This window comes from Bos javanicus, chromosome 3, assembly GCF_032452875.1.
Source record: "Bos javanicus breed banteng chromosome 3, ARS-OSU_banteng_1.0, whole genome shotgun sequence".
Classification (NCBI taxonomy): domain Eukaryota; kingdom Metazoa; phylum Chordata; class Mammalia; order Artiodactyla; family Bovidae; genus Bos; species Bos javanicus.
The window spans coordinates 639948-659936 of NC_083870.1; the positions used below are offsets into that span (position 1 = coordinate 639948).

The 19989-nt window shown below is 35.0% G+C and overlaps 1 protein-coding gene across 8 annotated transcripts in view; it reads right to left on the minus strand.

Moving 5' to 3' along the window:
• DCAF6 (DDB1 and CUL4 associated factor 6) overlaps window positions 1-19989 on the minus strand; it is a 181503-nt gene that overhangs the window by 35047 nt on the left and 126467 nt on the right. For 4 of the 8 annotated variants that reach the window (XM_061399352.1, XM_061399345.1, XM_061399367.1 and 1 more), the window contains 5 exons: window positions 18149-18266; window positions 13346-13461; window positions 11797-11880; window positions 11252-11573; window positions 6230-6271 (listed from right to left, as the gene is read on the minus strand). In XM_061399352.1, the coding sequence (XP_061255336.1) occupies window positions 6230-6271; window positions 11252-11573; window positions 11797-11880; window positions 13346-13461; window positions 18149-18266 (682 nt within the window). The remainder of the gene's footprint in view (window positions 1-6229; window positions 6272-11251; window positions 11574-11796; window positions 11881-13345; window positions 13462-18148; window positions 18267-19989) is intronic. The other 4 variants (XM_061399359.1, XM_061399373.1, XM_061399379.1 and 1 more) reach the window with 1 other exon arrangement.

Sequence of the window (19989 nt, forward strand, 5' to 3'; positions counted from 1 at the left end):
GGTCATGAGTTTGAGTAAGCTCCAGGAGTTGGTGATGGACAGGTAAGGCTCGCATGCTGCAGTCCATGGGGTTGGCAAAGAGTCGGACACAACTGAGCAAGTGAACTGTAGGCTGTAAATTGGAATGATCTGAAAAGCATTTTCCAAGTTGTGGGATTTTTGGAGGCTTTCCACATAACAGGTTTGTGTTCAAATAAATGTATAAAAAATGAATTAAGAACAGCTAAAAAGGTTTCCTTTTTGCAGGTTTTCTTACAGGGTTTATTATACTAATGTGGTTTATAAGTTTCAGAGAGAGGTATAGACAATGTAGGATTTTCCAAACTCAGAACGCTTAAGGCAACAGTAACCTCCATCTTCCTGATTTATAACTAAATTCTTCCATCTTAAAATAAATTGAGTATGCATTTATTTACAAACCTTGAGACTGAGTTCCCCATTCAAAGATCAAAATATTAGGTTTCTACAAACACACGGATGCTATTCTCAGTCCCCATCTCCTATGCTGTCCTCTGCAACAGGAGAGTTTATGTAACAAACACTACGTTTATGTCTCTATTTTCAGAGCAGCTGGAGATCCAACCAGTCCATTCTGAAGGAGATCAGCCCTGGGATTTCTTTGGAGGGAATGATGCTAAAGCTGAAACTCCAGTACTTTGGCCACCTCATGAGAAGAGTGGACTCATTGGAAAAGACGCTGATGCTGGGAGGGATTGGGGGCAGGAGGAGAAGGGGACGACAGAGGATGAGATGGATGGATGGCATCACTGACTCGATGGACGTGAGTCTGAGTGAACTCCGGGAGTTGGTGATGGACAGGGAGGCCTGGCGTGCTGCGATTCGTGGGGTGGCAAAGAGTCAGACATGGCTGAGCGACTGAACTGAACCGAACCGATAAAACTTTGGCATGAGATCCAAAGTTGTTATGGTATATGCCAAGGAAACTTTTCTAGGCAAATGATATTATAACAAAAAAATAAGTTAAATTTCACTTATTTATGCCTCACTGTAACTCTAAATACCAGTCTATGAAATCTACTATGTACACACTTTTCTCGTATTTACTTAATGGTTTTCAGAGAGAAAACCTCACTGGCTTGAACCTCCAAATTTAGAGTCTTGGATTTTTCAGAATTAAGCTCAAATTTAGCTTTAAATTATCAACTAAAAAAAAGTTTGATGGCCATATGAATCTATGAATAAAAATTTAGAAAAGATGCTACTTGTGTTTTTTTAAAATGATACTTTTAAGTGCTTTAAAGCCCTTGTTTATAGATTTATTGTTACCAATAAGAAAGGTCTCTGGATTGGAATTTCAGTCACTATCTTTTACAAGTATCAGATATGAGAGACATGGATGAGTTGCTGGAGAGCATCTTGCTGTTTCTACTCCTCTTGTGTCTGTGGTATGTGTGTGGAGGGGGGTTGGGGGGAAGTTTCAATTCTTTGCCTCAAAGTGCGTTAGTAAATAAAAGTAAAGTATAGCAGGCCCAATGCTGCTATCTTTAGAAGGGTCTGTTTCCAAGACTGGGCCTTGGCTGGTGCCTGGGAACTTGACTTTATAATGTTTCCTCCATTGTCCTGCCTGCCTGGGACAATGAACCCTGACATACCTGGTTGCCAAGATGGTCTGTACAAATAATACGATTTATCGTGAACGTCTACTTTCCTTCAGGATCTGGAACTCAGGTGGTTGTGGTTTGGTGCAGAGGGTGCCTATATGACTTGCCTCCAATAAAACTGGTGGATTTTGAGTCTTAAGCAGGCTTCTCTGGGCAGAAACATTACACTAGCGTCAGATGCCTTTTACTGCTGGAAAAAGGAGCACGTTGTATGGACCATCCTGGGTGGGAGAGCATTGGAAGCTTGTGCCTGGATTCTTCTAGATTCTATCTGATGTGTTTTTCCCTCTTCATAATAAACTATAGCCATGATTAAAAGTTACCCTCAGTTCTTTCTAGCAAGTAATCAAATGCGTGGGAATGCTGTCAGACCCCTAAAAAAGTAACTTACAGATTTTCATTTATTTCAAATTTTAGGAAGCAGAAGAAGAAAATCAATAAGCCAGATCATCTAAGGAAATATGAATAGAAATTCGGTAGCTAGAATTTAGATAAAAAGATAATCTTCTTTGCCAACTTTTATTTATGTATGCATGCATGTAGCATGCTGGCCTTAAAATGAACTTACATCTTACACAGGGAAACATACACATACACATATGCAATAAAGTGTTATAGGTAGCATAATATATATAAAGGCATACAGAAGAAATGTTCAGTCCTACTTGGAATTATGCTAAGGAAAGTTTCAAAAAAAGCAGCTTAAGATGCATGTTGAAAGATGAAATGGCCATGATGATGATGATGGTAATAGGAGGTCATTTCAATTAGAGGGGCACAGAGTAAGTAAAGACATGGAGACATAAGGTGCATGTGGAGATACTCTGAATATGGCCGATGTAGGGAGTATAAGCAATTCTTGGCAACAGTCATAACACAGAGTGCCCTCCACCCAACGTTTTAGCTTTTAGAGTGACATGGTACTTTTAAGTTGCAATCTTCCCTGTAAAATCAGACTGAGTGCTTAGGATTCAAGGTATAAATCAGAAAACCAAACAGGCCTGAAACAAATCTATTCTACTATTATACAATTAGAAAGTAGTAACTACCAATAGAATAATTTGCAAAAAGTTACATTCATATACGGAGAAGGCAATGGCACCCCACTCCAGTACTCTTGCCTGGAAAATCCCATGGATGGAGAAGCCTGGTGGGCTACAGTCCATGGGGTCGCTAAGAGTCGGACAGGACTGAGCGACTTCACTTTCACTTTTCACTTTCATGCATTGGGGAAGGAAATGGCAACCCACTTCAGTGTTCTTGCCTGGAGAATCCCAGGAATGGGGGAGCCTGGTGGGCTGCCGTCTATGGGGTCGCACAGAGTCGGACACAACTGAAGCGACTTAGTAGCAGCAGCAGCACATTCATATATATTTTATGTTAAAACCTAGAAACACTAATACAAAAGTAAAAATAATTTTGAGATGTTTACATGAGGCTCCTCATAAGAATAGGACTTAACCAAGGATTTCTATATACTTAAAATATTTTTGGCTTATTCCATCAACTCCGTATTCCCCACCAGGAACTCTAATTGGGTTGCTATATATTATGTTTTATGTTTTAGAAACATGTGACAAATAACATATGTGTGCCACTAGAATTATTAGGTTAGTGCAAAAGTAATTGTGGTTTTACACTACTGAACTTTGCCATTTGATATTGGAATACATTCTTATGTAGGGTTATGTTACACATCATTTTAATGAACATCTCTCACTTTATGTTTTTTTCCTAATAACTTATTACTTGCTGTTGATTTTTTATTTATTTTAGACTAGGGAAATGATGTTAGACAAAAAGCAAATTCAAACGATTTTTTTATTCGAGTTCAAAATATGTCATATAGCAGCGGAGATAACCTGCCACATCAATAACACTTCTGGCCCAGGAACTGCTAACCAAAGTACAAAGCGGCAGTGGTTCAAGAAGTTTTGCAAAGGAGATGAAACCCAAAGATAAGGACTGCAGTGGCCAGCCGTCGAAAGCTGACAACTAATTGAGAGCATCATCAAAGTGATCTTCTTAAAAACTATGTGAGAAGCTGCTGAAGAACTGTGTTGACCATTCTACACTCATTAGGCATTTGAAGCAAATTGGAAAGGTGACAAGGCTTGGTAAGTGGCTGCCTTGGTAAGTGACTGAAAATTTCTTAAAAATCGTCCTTTTAAAGTGTTGTCTTCTCTTATTCTATGCAACAACGACAAACCATTTCTTGATTAGACTGTGACATGTGATGAAAAGTAGACTTTAAACAACAACCTGCGACAACCAGCCGAGTGGCTGGACAAAGCAGCAGCTCCAAAGCACTTCCCAAATCCAAACTTGCACCAAAAAAAAGGTCTCAGTCGCTGTTTGATGGTCTACAGCCAGTCTGATCCACTACACCTTTCTGAATCCCTGGAAAATCATTACATCTGAGAAGTATGCTCAGCAAATCAATGAGATGCACTGAAAACTGCAATGCCTGCAGCCGGCACTGGTCAATAGAATGAGTCCAATTCTTCTCCACAACAACGCCTGACTGCATGATGCACAACCAATGCTTCAAAAGTTGAATAAATTGGGCTACGAAGTTTTGCCTCATCTGCCATATTCACCTGACCTCTCACCAAACAACTATGAACTTCAAGCATCTCAACAATTTTTTGTAGGCAACGTGCTTCCACAACCAGCAGGAGGCAGAAAATGCTTTACCAGAGTTTGTCGAATTCCAAGGCACAATTTTTATGCTACAAGAACAAACTTAGTTCTCGTTGGCAAAAATGTGTTTGGTGTAATGGTTACCATTTTGATTAATAAAGATGTGTTTGAGCTTAGTTATGTTTAAAATTCTTGGTTCGAAACTACAATTACTTTTGTACCAACCTAATAAGTACAAGCTGGAATCAAGATTGCCGGGAGAAATATCAATAACCTCTGATATGCAGATGATACCACCCTTATGGCAGAAAGAGAAGAGGAACTAAAAAGCCTCTTGATGAAAGTGAAACAGGGAAGTGAAAAAGTTGGCTTAAAGCTCAACATTCAGAAAACTAAGATCATGGCATCTGGTCCCCTCACTTCATGGCAAATAGATGGGGAAAGAGTGTCAGACTTTATTTTGGGGGGCTCCAAAATCACTACAGATGGTGATTGCAGCCATGAAATTAAAAGACACTTACTCCTTGGAAGGAAAGTTATGACTAACCTAGATAGCATATTCAAAAGCAGAGACATTACTTTGCCAACAAAGGTCCGTCTAGTCAAGGCTATGGTTTTTCCAGTGGTCATGTATGGATGTGAGAGCTGGACTGTGAAGAAAGCTGAGCGCCGAAGAATTGATGCTTTTGAACTGTGGTGTTGGAGAAGACTCTTGAGAGTCCCTTGGACTGCAAGGAGATCCAACCAGTCCATCCTAAAGGAGATCAGTCCTGGGATTTCTTTGGAAGGAATGATGCTAAAGCTGAAACTCCAGTACTTCGGCCACCTCATGCGAAGAGTTGACTCACTGGAAAAGACTCTGATGCTGGGAGAGATTGGGGGCAAGAGGAGAAGGGGACGACAGAGGATGAGATGGCTGGATGGCATCACTGACTCGATGGACGTGAGTCTGAGTGAACTCCAGGAGTTGGTGATGGACAGGGAGGCCTGGCGTGCTGCTATTCGTGGGGTCGCAAAGAGTCGGACACGACTGAGTGAATGAACTGAACTGAATTGAATAAGTACTGATTTTGTCAGTATATCAGGTTTTCGGTACATGAATAATGGAGCTGAAACTTTAACTTACATGTTAAAATGTATCCCCCTGTTAGTCTTCAAACTACGGAAGTCTTTGAGGGCTTGTTATCCCTTGATGTGTGATACTAAGTTACTAAGTTATTCAAGTGAAAGTCCCTTTCTTAAAAAAAAAAAATCAGAATTTTAAACCTATGAAGAGACTTAGATTGAAGTCCATTTTTTGTTACTGATTTCAAGCAAAAAAGCTGCTAAATGCTACCCCAACTGAGTTTTTAAAAAAACACAAATTGCATTCTTCAACAAATTAGCTAATATTAGCTACTTGCTTTGAGTATTTTGTTGAAGAATGCAATCCAGTAATTTAGTATCACACAGCAGTATTAGCTAATATTTAAAGTGCATCATTTTAGATTATGGGATTCCCTGGTGGCTCAGCAGTAAAGAATCTGCCTGCAGGAAATGTGGGTTCATCCCTGGGTTGGGAAGATCCCTTGGAGAAGGAAATGGCAACCTACTTCAGTATTCTTACCTGGGAAATCCCATGGACAGGGCAGCCTGGCAGTCAGTCCATGGGATCACAAAAGATTAGGACACAACCGAGCCACTAAACAACAATTTCAGATTACAGTTACTTTATCATATGACACACTTGAAGTGAACATCAATTACATCTGCACACAAGAAATTTCTTTTCATTCTATTCCCATGCAGTGCATGCAGCTAAATATAGTTTCTGAAAAGCAACCCATTTATAATGCTTAGCACTTAGAGTTCAGTTAAGTTCAAAGAAGTATTAACTGTTAATAGGAAAAGTGGTTAGCTGTGGAAAAAAGAAGACCTAGCATATTCATCATAGAGTAAAATAATGAAGGAGCATACTGAATTACCTCATTATTCTATCACCTATTGTTGTTCCTCTGATATTAAATCTAGTGAAGGGAACACAATAACTAAAGTCACTCACAAAGGCTTCACTTCAAAGAACCAAATACTTAAAGCATGAAGGCCACTACTTTTATCATTAATCATATAAATCTAAAATACTTTTGTTACCCTTTGTGACTCAGGGTATTATGTGAGAATATGTCATTCAACTAAATGTATATGAGGAAATTAAAGACAAGTAGCTCACTGAAGGTAGACTGGAAGGAAAACATTGTACTTAATCCCTTTATCTTATAAAAAGATTAGAACCTAACCTTGTTACAGAAAGCAGGGAACTTGCAGAGTCATATTATCAATACCATCCACTGGAACACCTACGTTAGCTCCCCAGGGCTGAGCTGCTCTTTAGGAACTAAATAATTAAGCCCTGAGCTGATTCATTTGTCCTAAACATAAGACTGGATAACAAGCAAGTAAAGAATTAACAGAGCTTTTAACTCCCTAGGAGTTCAGTTCTTTCTCTATGATTATGTTTTTCTTTGAAATTTTAATAAAAAATAAACTTGAATCACTAGAAATACTGAAAAAGTGATTATAATGATGATTCAATAGATGACAGCAAATTTACAGTATGCAAAGAATTTTGGCTTTCAAGAAGGCCATGTTCCATAGTCCAAAATGGGTAAATAGAACTGAATTTCTATGCAAATAAGAAACATATTTTTAGAAAGTGGTATCTTTAATCTTTATATAAAAAATTTTAGAGCATCTTAACTGAGTCTATAAAAATCTATTCAAGACTCTTTGAGAACTTCAGAAAGCTTACTTAGATGCTTGTCTCTTTTTAGAGAGTAAAAACCTCTTGGGTTTGTCAAGAGGATGAACTGTCAGGCCATCCTATCATTTACTAGAAGTTGGATTTGGTGTGCTGAAAACAGTTTACATGAAGACCATCTAAACAATAAACCGCTAAACACAAAACCACTTTTCTTTCATTCCAAGAGCACCTGTTTATGTCTCTAAATCCAATACATAAAATCCCTAAGAGATGTACATACTACTTTATTTTTTTAAACCATATTAGAAAGTAGATATGTTTGATTATTTCTTTCTTCAATTTAGTTTCCATTTAACGTTCTGTGTTCCTGCTACAAACAAAGTTAAAGGAGATCTAACGTGGTAATTCACAGATTTGTTTTGAACATTGGTTATCTGTCAACAGAGGAATTTTACCATATACTATAGCTTGGTTTCTTTCTATAAGACTGATCTGCTATAAAGCAGGGATCAGCAAACTACGGCTCTTGGGCCAAATCTGACCAGCTGCCTATTTTTGTAATGAACCACAAGAGACCAGTGGTTTTTATAAATGGTTACATCTTATATGGTTATGTAAGTGCTTACATAATAGCCTCCACTTTGCCTCCTGGCCAGTAAAGCCTAAAATATTTCCTCTTTAGCTTTTTAGGAAAAAGTCTGCTGGCCTCTGCTATAGACAGTCCCAGTTATATTTAGACTGAGACTAGCTGTATTTAATAAGAAGAGATTTTAAAATACCTATGTTAGTTGTTAAGGCTAACATTTTATTTTCTAAGACATTTCCTTCTCATGCTTGATCTCAGCTCAAAAGTGAAAACCTGGGTCATATTTATTTAACTGAATTATAAGAATGCAAATCTTTATTTAAAAAATTGTAACTTTGTATTGCAAAGAACTGTTTTGATATTTTCATTAAACGTGTCAAAAATGGCTTAGCTACAAACTTTTTAGGTTTCATTTAAAAATTAAATGTGTGGCAAAAAATTTATGAGATCCACTATGTAATTCTTCATCAAATTAAGGTACAAAGCTAAGTATATACTCTTTAACCATTTTTAATTTTGGGACCATCTCTCTGGCCTAACCAAACTAATCTTGACTGGGTTCCTCAAATGGCAGCAAGAGGGGACATGCATCCTTTTAGTTTGGCATTTCATCCAAGTGAGATGTTTACTTAGACTCTAAGAACCAAATGGTATGATTTTTACAGCAGAGCTTTGGAATTCTTTATTCCCTTGGAAATAGAAATTCTCACGAACAAAAATCATATGCTTATTCTTAAGCTGGTGAATGATTCTTTTCATGTTCTTAAGAAGTAAAATTTCTTAAACTTTCTATCTTTAGAACAAAAAAGTCAACATACTCATTCCTCCAAATTCTGGAAGTAAGATAAATGGCCAGGGATGAAGAGCCCTTAGAAAGGTACAGAAATAAAAAGTATACTTTATATAGGTAGTTCAAAATTTAATCAATTTGGTACTCAGAAAGTTAGGAATTATCAAAATTACTTACAGAAAAGTCAGAAGGAAGATCTTACATCATTTGCAAATTTTTTTGGTAAATAGCTAGGAAAGAATAATGCAAATTTCAAAGGAAAACTGATGTAATTATGAAACAGCCACTTTAATCACCTCAGCATTATCTCAGTATGTACAACTTTGTGTATGTACGTGTACACACTGATATATATAATATTGTATCTAATTTCATATATTTATTAAAACTATTTTCTATTTATAAATGGTTTGCATACTTGTCCTCTTCAATAAATTAATTTTCTCAAAAGGAAGAATTTTATTATCTTTCTATTACTCTTAAGTAAGTTTACTGCTGTGTCCTATAGAATAATATATAGGACAAATAACTAAATAATATATAGGACAAAAAAGGCTAAATACCTAAAATGAATATACAGAATATTAATTAATAGTTAAAAAAAAAAAAAAGCAGGAAAGCAAATACAGACCAAGAGGTGGTTTCAAATCTGGATCTAACCATGAGAGCACAAATTTAAGAGTACATGCGCAAAGTGGGGTCACTTTCAGGCTGTTGAACCTGATCATCTCTCCTCTAAAAGATTCTGCTAGTCTAGTTCAGCAAATGGGTTTCTTGGGTCAATGAAGCTATCAGGTGCCAATTCTGTGGCATGTCTAAACTTCAGGAGAATCCCTAAAATACATAAATCATGTATTACAAAAATGATAAGTAAATGATAATACTCAATAGAAAGATAATATAGTTTCTAGTAAGATATCCAAGGTAAGGACAATATGCTGCAAGATGTTCTGCATTCTCTAGGACCCATTCTCCCCACAAATTCTCCTTTTTCATTCATGTTATACTACCGTGTTAAAAAAAAAAATTTCCTTAGGTCTAGAATATACAAAATCTCTGCTTAGCACCTCAAGTTTCCTCATCTACAATGCAGGCCAGGTAAAAGTGTTATATAATTAGCCTGAATACAAGATGTTAAATAATTATTATTTTTTGCAAGTGTCTAATATTTACCAAAAATATATAATTCCTATCTAAACAAACAGACTTGGTAAGTGACATGGTACATTTTACTAGAAATGGATACTTAAATTTCATTTTCAATTACGACCTTAGTATCATTTAAGCTATGTAAGTACAGATAAAAAATGAAGGACATATGTTTGCTTATATAATTTGAAAGCCAAAAATGTACAAGCATAAAATAGTTAGAGTCTCTGGCTCTCCATCCTAGGTTTTAGAAACCATCAGTTTGATTTTCAAATTGTGCCATGCCTGCCAACCTTATTTGCATACATCAAGTGGTAATAATACTCTATGGGACTCCCTCTGAGTATGGAAAGAAATGAAACTAAGTTTTACTTGTCTAAAATATATACTAAGAATCTGAAGACTAATGTGTGTTAGGTGACAACAAAATGTTGTTTAAAAGTCACTGCAAAGTAAACACTTTGACCAAATATGACTAAAGGCAGATACTTATCCATCTTTTCATAGTTAAGAAACGGCAGCTAAACTGAACTTCAAGTTACTATATTCAGGAATTTTGCTTGTCCTCTCTAGAGCCATTCTTATTGTAATTGCTTTTTAAAGTCTAAGTAGCTACATGGAATGTCTTGGTTATTTAATACACCTATCATTTATTTAGTGCTTTCAAAGTGAGACAAGTCCTTTGACTGATTTTCTTCTAAATTCTGACAACAATTCTAAACAATTATAATCTCATTTTATAGATAAGGAAACCGAACCTTTAAGAGATACTAAGTAATTTGAATGAGGAAACAGCTAGTAAATGATAAAACCAGAATTCAAGTCATTATGCTCTTGATCATTATATAACATTGCCACTCTTTAATGGTAAATTAATATTTTCATTGTATTTTTCACTTGACAGAAATGTCAGAACATTTTATAAACAGCAGTACATTGAGCATAAATACATGTGATACAATTCTTCATGCCTGTGAAAGCTAAGATTTTAAAGGTAAAATCTGATTCCCTAGAATGGGACAGAACTTACAATGAGCTATGATGGCACTAATTATAGAAATAGTTTTAGGAATGTATGGAATGCAATATACTTTAAAGACTTACTTTACCTACTAAAAAAATAAAATATATCCTTATGAACACATAAAATCAAAAATGGAAAAAGTTATGAACATGTAAGCAATTTAATTCTTTACTGCAGTTAAAATATTTGTTACTTGGTATGACTTTTCATTTCTGAAACTGAGTTACTTAGTAAAAGTCAGAGAAAAACACAATGTTCTCAAAAAGAGAACTTTATCACACTACCTTAATCCAGGGTTAAGAGAAGAGCAGAAAAACTAAACGCTAAAAAAACCCCAAACTGATACAGGCCAAGATCTCTATGAGGCAACCTGACAACTAAAGATAACCCTAACTCAGTAAATAATCTGTTGGCCATCCTCCATATTCCTTCCTCTGAATCTGTAAACTGAAGACCAAGCCTTTGTGCTGAAGATAAACAGCAATTCTTTGTATCTTCTTCTTTTGCTCAAAGAATGCAATATATAATATGTGAAATTACTTACAGTTTACAAAATTCTATGAGTTTATATGCCTGAGACACGCTTACAGGAAGTAACTGTCAAAAACGGAGAAACTCTTTTACATAACTTCAAAGAAAGAAATAAAGCCTTGTGAATTATATTTTTATAGTTCATGTTAATTAAAAATTTACCAACCTATCACTAGGTCCTGCTCGATACCTTGCACCTGGGATCAGGACTGGGTCGTCGTCACTATCATCTGTGTCCTGGAGAGCAGAGTCCCTGGTCAATGTTTCCTCATGGGCCAAAGACCCGATGGCTTCTGTTTGTGACTGAGGCTCAGGATTGCTGGTACTGGAAGCACTTGGAGTGCTAGTTTGATCTGAAGTTCCTGGTTCTTTGCCTTTTTCAGACAAAGTGGATTCTTCTGCAACCCCACAAGGGCTATCAAGATTGAAGTCATTCCTTTCTCCTGAGCCAGAATCCAGTGACTCAGAAGTAAACTTATCTGATTGTGCTGTCAGAAAATAAAGTAGTAATAATTGGTCATGTCAGCAACACTAATTATTTAATCTAACTTCAGACATTTTCTAATATAAATCTAATTCCCCTACATGAAGAACAAAATTCCACAATACATCTATTTGGAAATGGTCTCTAACTCTGGAGAGACTAACACAGATTAAGGCTTCTTGCTTTCCTATATGAAGGAATTATCTAAGGAGAACAAAACAACTCACCTGTATCTATATGGTTTTGAACTGTGCTTTCTGCAGATGTACCTTCCTGAAGTGTCACATCCTCTGATGATTCTTCAGGAGTTTCTGGGAATTAAACCAAATTATCATTAACTCCTAACTTTTTTTTGTTAAGAAAAATAAACACTAATTTAATTAATATTCTAGGTTTCCTATACATAAGCAGTTCTTAACCCTTTTAGGGTCATAGAAACCTCTGACACTCAGATAAAAACTCCCCCAGAGTATAATGCAAATACTATGTTTGTACCCACAAAATAGTAAAATACTATCAGGAATAGATTTGGGTATTCGCTATTTGTTTATCACTTCTGCCCACTGCCTCTTCCCAAAGCCTATGCATGGACCTTCAGGAACTCTATGTGAAGAATCCTGCTTGAGATTATTCCTCCCAACTGACATTCCTCATTTTGATTTTATTTTCCCCTAAATGTCAAAGAATATAAACTTAAAAACTGAGTATTTTTCTTCCTTTTGTCATATACTTGGTCTAATTTGAAATATCATGAGCAAAGAGTAAAGTTAGCCTCACCATAAATTCTATTTGGCTACTGAAAATATTTATTTCTGGGATTTAATTCTATAGACCTATGAAGGATCAGGTTTTTTTGTTCCTAATTGGACACCTGCTTGCTAGATAGTCATCTTGCTGCTGCTAAGTCGCTTCAGTCGTATCTGACTCTGTGCGACCCCATAGGCGGCAGCCTGCCAGGCTTCCCAGTCCGTGGGATTCTCCAGGCAAGAACACTGGAGTGCGTTGCCATTCCCTTCTCCAATGCATGAAAGTGAAAAGTCAAAGTGAAGTTGCTCAGTCATGTCCGACTCTAGCGACCCCATGGACTGCAGCCTACCAGGCTCCTCTGTCCATGGGATTTTCTAGGCAAAAGTACTGGAGTGGGGTGCCGTTGCCTTCTCCTTATATGTATTTAATTCTTGTTAGCTCTGTTACACTGAAGTATGTATTCATTTAATGAAAAACGATTCATGAATTCATTTATCAAATATGTACTGAAAATCTACTGTGTTCTAAGGCTGTACTAAGCCGTAAATTTCATATGATGATCACATAAAAATATTCCAGGAAAGGGTTCTAAAAACATTCTCCAAATGGCTCTTCTTATATGAAACAGGATTCACTCATAACCTGTTTAGATTTTAACTCTTTTTTCTTTCCCTCCATAAACAACCTATATTCTTTGAAAAAAATCAAGATAGATACTTTGGATTTCACTGCTAGGTATAAAAATGGTAATGATAACTCAAGCCAACATTTATATCTAATGTACTGTCAGTATGATGACCATCTATCCTGGCCACTGTACCCACATAGGGGAACTACACTTCCCTGTGATGCCTCATCTTAAATGCTTAAGGTCCCTATCTTTTGCGTTTGCTATTGATAATTCATCAACAGCAGTGAGTGGACTACTGATGCAAAAGTTAAAAAACAAAACTGTAGCACTGATGTATCAGAAAAATAGGTAAACAAACATCCAACATTGGGTTTTGTCAGGACAAAATATCACCTTACTTGCTTCACTCTCTCCTTCTGGTGGTTGCACTGGGCTCTGTGGGACCAAGGATTCCTCCTGATCCTCAGATTTGCAGTGGCTCCCATTTCCTCTGGAACTTGAGGCAGTACTGCTCCTACAATCAAGACAAGCTATTTCACCAAGAAGTTAATAAATGCCAACTTTTAGGATAATTTTTGTAATTTACAACTAGAGAAGCTGATCCAAAAAATTCAGGATACAAATAAAACACAAGATTTATATTAGCAGTACTTGTGAAACATCACTTAAAAAAAAATCAAGGTGATTATTCTAATCCACTTTTAATATTAAAGAGAGACAAAAATATAAATTCTTCACTGACTGATGCACCTACGATCTGGTATATATTTTTACAAGTCTCTCTATTGAATTTTAACTTAATTACATAATCTCTCTTCTTGTCCTCACTACAGATGTTTCACCATATTAAAATTCTTACTGATTTTACAAACTTTGATCATACACCCTTTTAGACTTTATTGTTCTAGGCTACTTTTAAATTGATACTTGAAAAGAGGCCTGGAAGTTTCTTTGGTCTTTGAATTGCCCTTTGTAGATCACTGCCAGTTCTAGATTGCTGTTCAAATATGGCAAGTGATCGACACCATAGTTTTGTAGAAGGAGAGAATAATGTTTTTCTATTTTAGTTTTAATACCTACCTGATGATAACCATAATTCTGTTAGAATTTCTGGCTAGAGCAGAACACCATACCAAGTTAAATAAATAATTTTCAATGAACATTCTGTGACAAATCATGACATATGTGTAAAAAGGGAATTGAGTGGGAAAGAAAATAGAAGAAAATGTATAACAATCTTATTAAGGTTAAAATTAAATTCAGAAAAATGGAACAATTTCTTAAATTTAGTAAAGATGTGAACAAGAAAAAACTGAATGGCTACAACAACTTAAAAAACGTTAATCGTAGACAAATAGCAGTGACTCAATAAACAATAAAAATTATCATGGAATGTTTGTCAAAATTTTACAAAAGCTTTTTTTTGGCTAATTATGGAAGTCAATTTAATTTTTTTTTAATGGCATCCATGTATATTTTTAAGAAAAATGCATATCTACATGGGTATATACACAGAGGAAAAGATCAGAAAGGATATTTATCAGAAAAATATCAGAAAGATGACACCAATGTTAACTGTCATCTCAGTTGGGTTACTGTAATTTTTTTTTCAACTTTTCTTTAAGATTCTTATTTCTTTTGCAATGAACATGTATTTCTTTATAACCAAAAAGTTAGGTATAGCAATTCTGATAAAGATAAGCCAATGTGATATATACATCTTTTTTTTTCCCCCATTGAGAAAGTTATGATGCAGGCTTAAATAGAATGCTCAGTGTAGAAGTTATGATAGGGCACTGATGTAGGAATACAGAGCCGTTAGTGGAAAAGACAAGTAATCAAGTAAATACATTTAGCATGTGTGAATATGGTATTTTAAAATTATAGATAAATGACTGACTAGATTGTTCAATAAAAGGTACTGGGAAAAAGGAAAAGCCATGTGGAAAAATTGAGGTATAAGCCCTACATCATACTTCATGGTAAAATAAACTATAAAAAGATTAAACATTTTTAATATAAAAGCACAGAACTATAAAAGGAAATCAAGAAGAAATCTTCCTCTAATTCTGAGAAGGACAAGGAGCATTAATTAGCTCACAAGCTGAAACCATAAAGTGAAACTACCGTAAGCACTTAAAGACAAACAATAAACTGGGGAAAATATCTGCAACAAATGAAAGACGAATGATATTATCCTCACTTAATTCTATATAGCTCTTATAAGTCAGTAAGAAAAACATAAACACCACAGTAAAAAACTGGGCCAAGGATGTGAAAGGCAATTTATAAAAGATGACAACTGTAGCTAACAACTATTTAAAGCTTATCGTGTGCCAGTCAACGAGCTAAGTGCTATGTACCTTTTCTGCATGGTCTCATTAAATCTTCCCAATAAACCCTGAGGAAGGTTGTATTAAATATTCCCATTTTCAGATGAAAAAACTGGTATTTACAAAGGTCCGACAGCTAGTCAGGTTCAGAGTCTCAACTATTTGTCTGTGTACTCTATTGCCTTCCTGTCATCAAAGAAACTAAAATAAAAGCAAGACATCATACCGGCATAGATGAAAAAGACTGCATTTTAAAAATCTTTTTTATAATGAATACAGAATACTTTTATAACCAGAAAAAAAGGCTACCTACTTTTTTGCTAAAGAAATAAGAAACTAGTAAATAAGAGAATATAATTCATGGTTAGTTTTCAAAGAAGAAAAAGTACCATTCAAAAGAAGAGTGGGACTAAAGATGTTTGGTTAAAATATGCTCAGATGAGATTCTTGATAAGAAATCAGTCCCTTCTGTACAGAAACATGAGAAAAGACTTGAGAATAAATATGATAATCTTTTGTGATCTTAAATTATATACTAAGAAAAAGAGCCAGGGATATCATAATTTTTAAAAGCTGAGGTCAAACAGTAGAGATCATAAAGAAATTCTATTGACCATGCCTTCAAATATACATCTAGAATCCAATCTCTTCTTACTACCTCCACTGCTCCCATCCTGGTCCAAGACACCACCTCAGCCTAGCGTGCTGCAGTCCACAGGGTCGCAAAGAGCCGGACACAACTAAGCGACTGAACACCACCTCTCACCTTGCTTACTGCCAAAGCCTTTTAACTGGTCTTTCGGTTTCTGCTGCTGCTGCTGCTAAATCGCTTCAGTCGTATCCGACTCTGTGCGACCCCATAGACGGCAGCCCACCAGGCTCCCCCGCCCCTGGGATTCTCCAGGCAAGAACACTGGAGTGGGTTGCCAACCCAAGGCCTATTCTCTACACAACCAGATCTACACAGCCAGAGATACCCTTTTTCCTTTTAAGACCCTTCTCACTTCCCTGGCTGACCTTATCTATAATAGATACTGGCCTACTCTCTCCTTTGGTCACTCCACTCCAGCTACACTGTTTTGTTTTGTTTTCTTTTTAAGATCTTTGAACATACTAAGACTGCTCCTACTTCTGCGCCATTATACTGGCTTTCTCTCTGCATAGAATGCTCTTCCCCCAGATATGCATAGCTCACTCCTCCTTACCCTTTAAACTGCCCAAATGTCATCTTCTCAATGATGCCTACCCTTTCCTGGGGTTTTCCAATCATCTTTACCTGGTCTATTTTCTTCCACAGCACTTAATACCATTTAATAGGCTTTTGCTATACAAATCATTTATTTATTATGTTTATCATCTGCTTCCCATACCTAGAGAATAAGCTCAAATAGGGCAGGGATATTTTTTGTCTATTTTTTTCATCAGTGTATTCCCAAAGTCTAGAGCGGGCTTTGAAACACAGAAGGTATTCAATAATAATAAATGAAAATGCTATTTAATCAAAGATTTTAATATTAAAAAACACACAGAAACACAAATGGAAACCTGTGAATTACAATAATTATCATATATCAACATATAATTAATTATATATTAATAAACAATATATAACTATATTATATATCATTTATATACATTATATATTATACTAACATTATAATAATGTACAATTTAATATATCAATTATCTAGAATAATTAATATATTGGTTATTAAATGATTAACATAACCACCATATAGTAATCACATATAATTATATTAATATATAATTAATTATGTTAAGAAAGATTATGTTGCCTATATATTAATTTACATAATAACAATAATAAATTTAAATATAGTATTTTGGATGCTGTCTCTCATGATAAAGGCAATGAGACAGTGGCAAAGAATTTAGGAAGTTCACATAGCTAATTTTTTAAATATCATATTTAACTAGATTAATGAGTAATAAATATAATCAGAAATGCCATCCAAAAGAATCTATACCACCACTGAAGTTCAAACTCCTAGTAATAAACTAAATAAAAATTACTGAAAAATCAAATACATAAGTTACAAATAAATGAATATACTGATATTGAATACTGGCCTGGAGACAGCAAAACATGTACTTTCATATGCTGTTGGGAGAAATGTAATGACAGATGATCCTTTTGAAAATAATTTTTCAATATCTTTTAATCTAGATACAGTTTTATTTCTGGAAAAAGTACCCCAAATCAATCACCTTAAAAGTAGAAAAAAAGCTTGTAAACAAAGATATTCATAGTCTTAGTTGGTAAAAATAAGTAACTTCACTGCCTAACTAAAAGGAAATGGATAAGTAAAACTATGGTACATCCTTTTGATGGATTCTATTAGCTGACAAAATAATACTTATGAAAACTAAGTAGTAATATGGGAATATTTATTATAAAGTTAACTCTATGGGGAGAATTAAATATATTCAGTATCATTAAAATAATGTCAAACCAAAAATATATATGTATATACACATAAACATACATCTTTTACATTGGACCAAGCCTGCAAAAACCTCCAAATTGTTAGGCTTATTAATTTTTGCACTATTAGTATACTGGTGATTGAGCATCTTTTGCATTTTCTATCAGAAAAATATCCCAGGACCAGCAATATCAGTATCACCTGGGAATTTTTTAGAAATGCAAATTCTCTGACTCCACCTCAAACTCTTGAGAGTGGGGTCTAGTAATCTGTGTTTTAAGAAGCTTTCCAAGTGATCCTGAAGCATGCTAAAGTTTGAGAACCAATACATTATTGCAAAACAAAGATGAACTGTTAAAAATAATATCTAATACAATCCTACAAAATGGCTAAAAACATCTTTACAAAAACATTAACTTACCATTCATCTGTAAAGTTCAGTTTTATTGTGCTTGTAGTTGTTCCTTCTGTGCTGTAGTGCAAACTTAAAACTGGTTCACCTGTCCCTGGTTTGGGGCTCAGCTTTTCATTATTGTTATCTGAAAATTGTGTTTAAAACATTTGAAAAAAGTCTCTGAAATCAATAAAAAGATGACATTTCCTAAAATTTCTAAAACTTAAATTAGGCTGTCCTTGTCATAACTCTTTCTCACATCTGTCATGGTTCTCACTTAAAGTTCAAAAGCAAGTGTTATAGAAATACTCTATATTTCAAAGTGGCATTGAATCAAATTCTAGCTTTGCAACATGACTCCCTTTGATTCAGATGAAAATCACACACATTTGAGAACCATATTTAGTTGTTAGGGAATCAAAGAACATTAACATGAAATGACATACTTTATAAACTGGTATTTTTATTTAATGGAATTCTCAGGACTTTTTTCCTTCAGTTGCTAGAGTATTAAGAATAATTATCATTGGCTCCTTCAGAAATTCTGAGAAGATGCAAGGGCTCCAAAAGAAGCTGTTTAGTAAAAATTTTGCTGCAATTAACTGCTATCAAATTCTTTGTTCTTTCAAATTCATGGACTTACAATCTAGGGAGGGATTACAGCCTGTACTCTATTGGGAAGGAGGGGGGAGAAAAATTTAGTTATTTTCTAAAACTCTGTTATAAGATCATACCTTTTGATATATTCCATTCTCCCCCCCAACTAATCTTGAAAGAAATTTGTTTTCTAAATTATGGGAGGCAACTCCATCTTGAGTCCATAGCTGATACTCATAATACATGTCTATCTCAACATATAAAATCTTTATAAAATGGTAAATAAAAATTAAGAAACTCAGAAATCAATACAAATCACTTTAAAGCCACCTCTTCCCTCCTCTCCAAAAGGAGTACTCAGATATTCAAAGACAAATTTGAACAGGGCTTTATAAATTTTTCATTTTATGATGAATAACAGCTTGGGGGGACATTAAAATGTATATACAGAATAAAAACTGCTATATAACCAAACATGTAATATTTCTGCCAGTTTCTTGCAGAAAGAAAACTCATCTGTAACAATACTTATTTTCTGGATACTATTTCAAGCACTTGATACAGTACCTGATGGTACTAAAAAGAAGCTTTCTGTCATGAAAACAGTATCAACATAAGCAGTAACAACTTAATGAAATCAAAATTACTCAAGATTTTTGGTTATTGGGCCCACTTTTTATTGCAATAAAGAACTCGTATCTTTCTGCATTCCTTTTGAACATGCTAGAGCACTTACTAAAAGAGAACCTGACAGAAACTCTGCTCTAGCTTTTATCCTGTGAGAGGACAACTAACAGGACTTAAGAATACAGAACAGTAGCAGAAAGGAAAAAGGATTCTCTCCAAGAGAGGAGAAGCCAAGCTGATAAAATTCAGGATTATCAGTTCTTACATCTTCACTTCTAACTCATGTGACATCCTCTTCTATAATATTAATTGCTTTCTGAAAGTAAAAGTTTGAATCAGTTATAAAGCTGGCCTACCAAATTGTATTCATTCTGTTTCCGTACTACTTCTGTTGACTATGTCCTTGATATAAACAGCTGCTAAGAAAAAAAAATTAACCATCCATTACAACTTTCAAAGATATGATAATTCAGTGTTTTAGAGGAGGTATTTTACCAAATGGCTCTCTTATAAAATAACCAAATTAACCTATCTTGAGCTTATGTAAAATTATCAAGAACAGGACTTTTTTTAGGTCCACATCATGAGGCTTGCAGGATCTTAGTTCCCTGACCAGGGACAGAACTTGCACTCTTGGCAGTGAA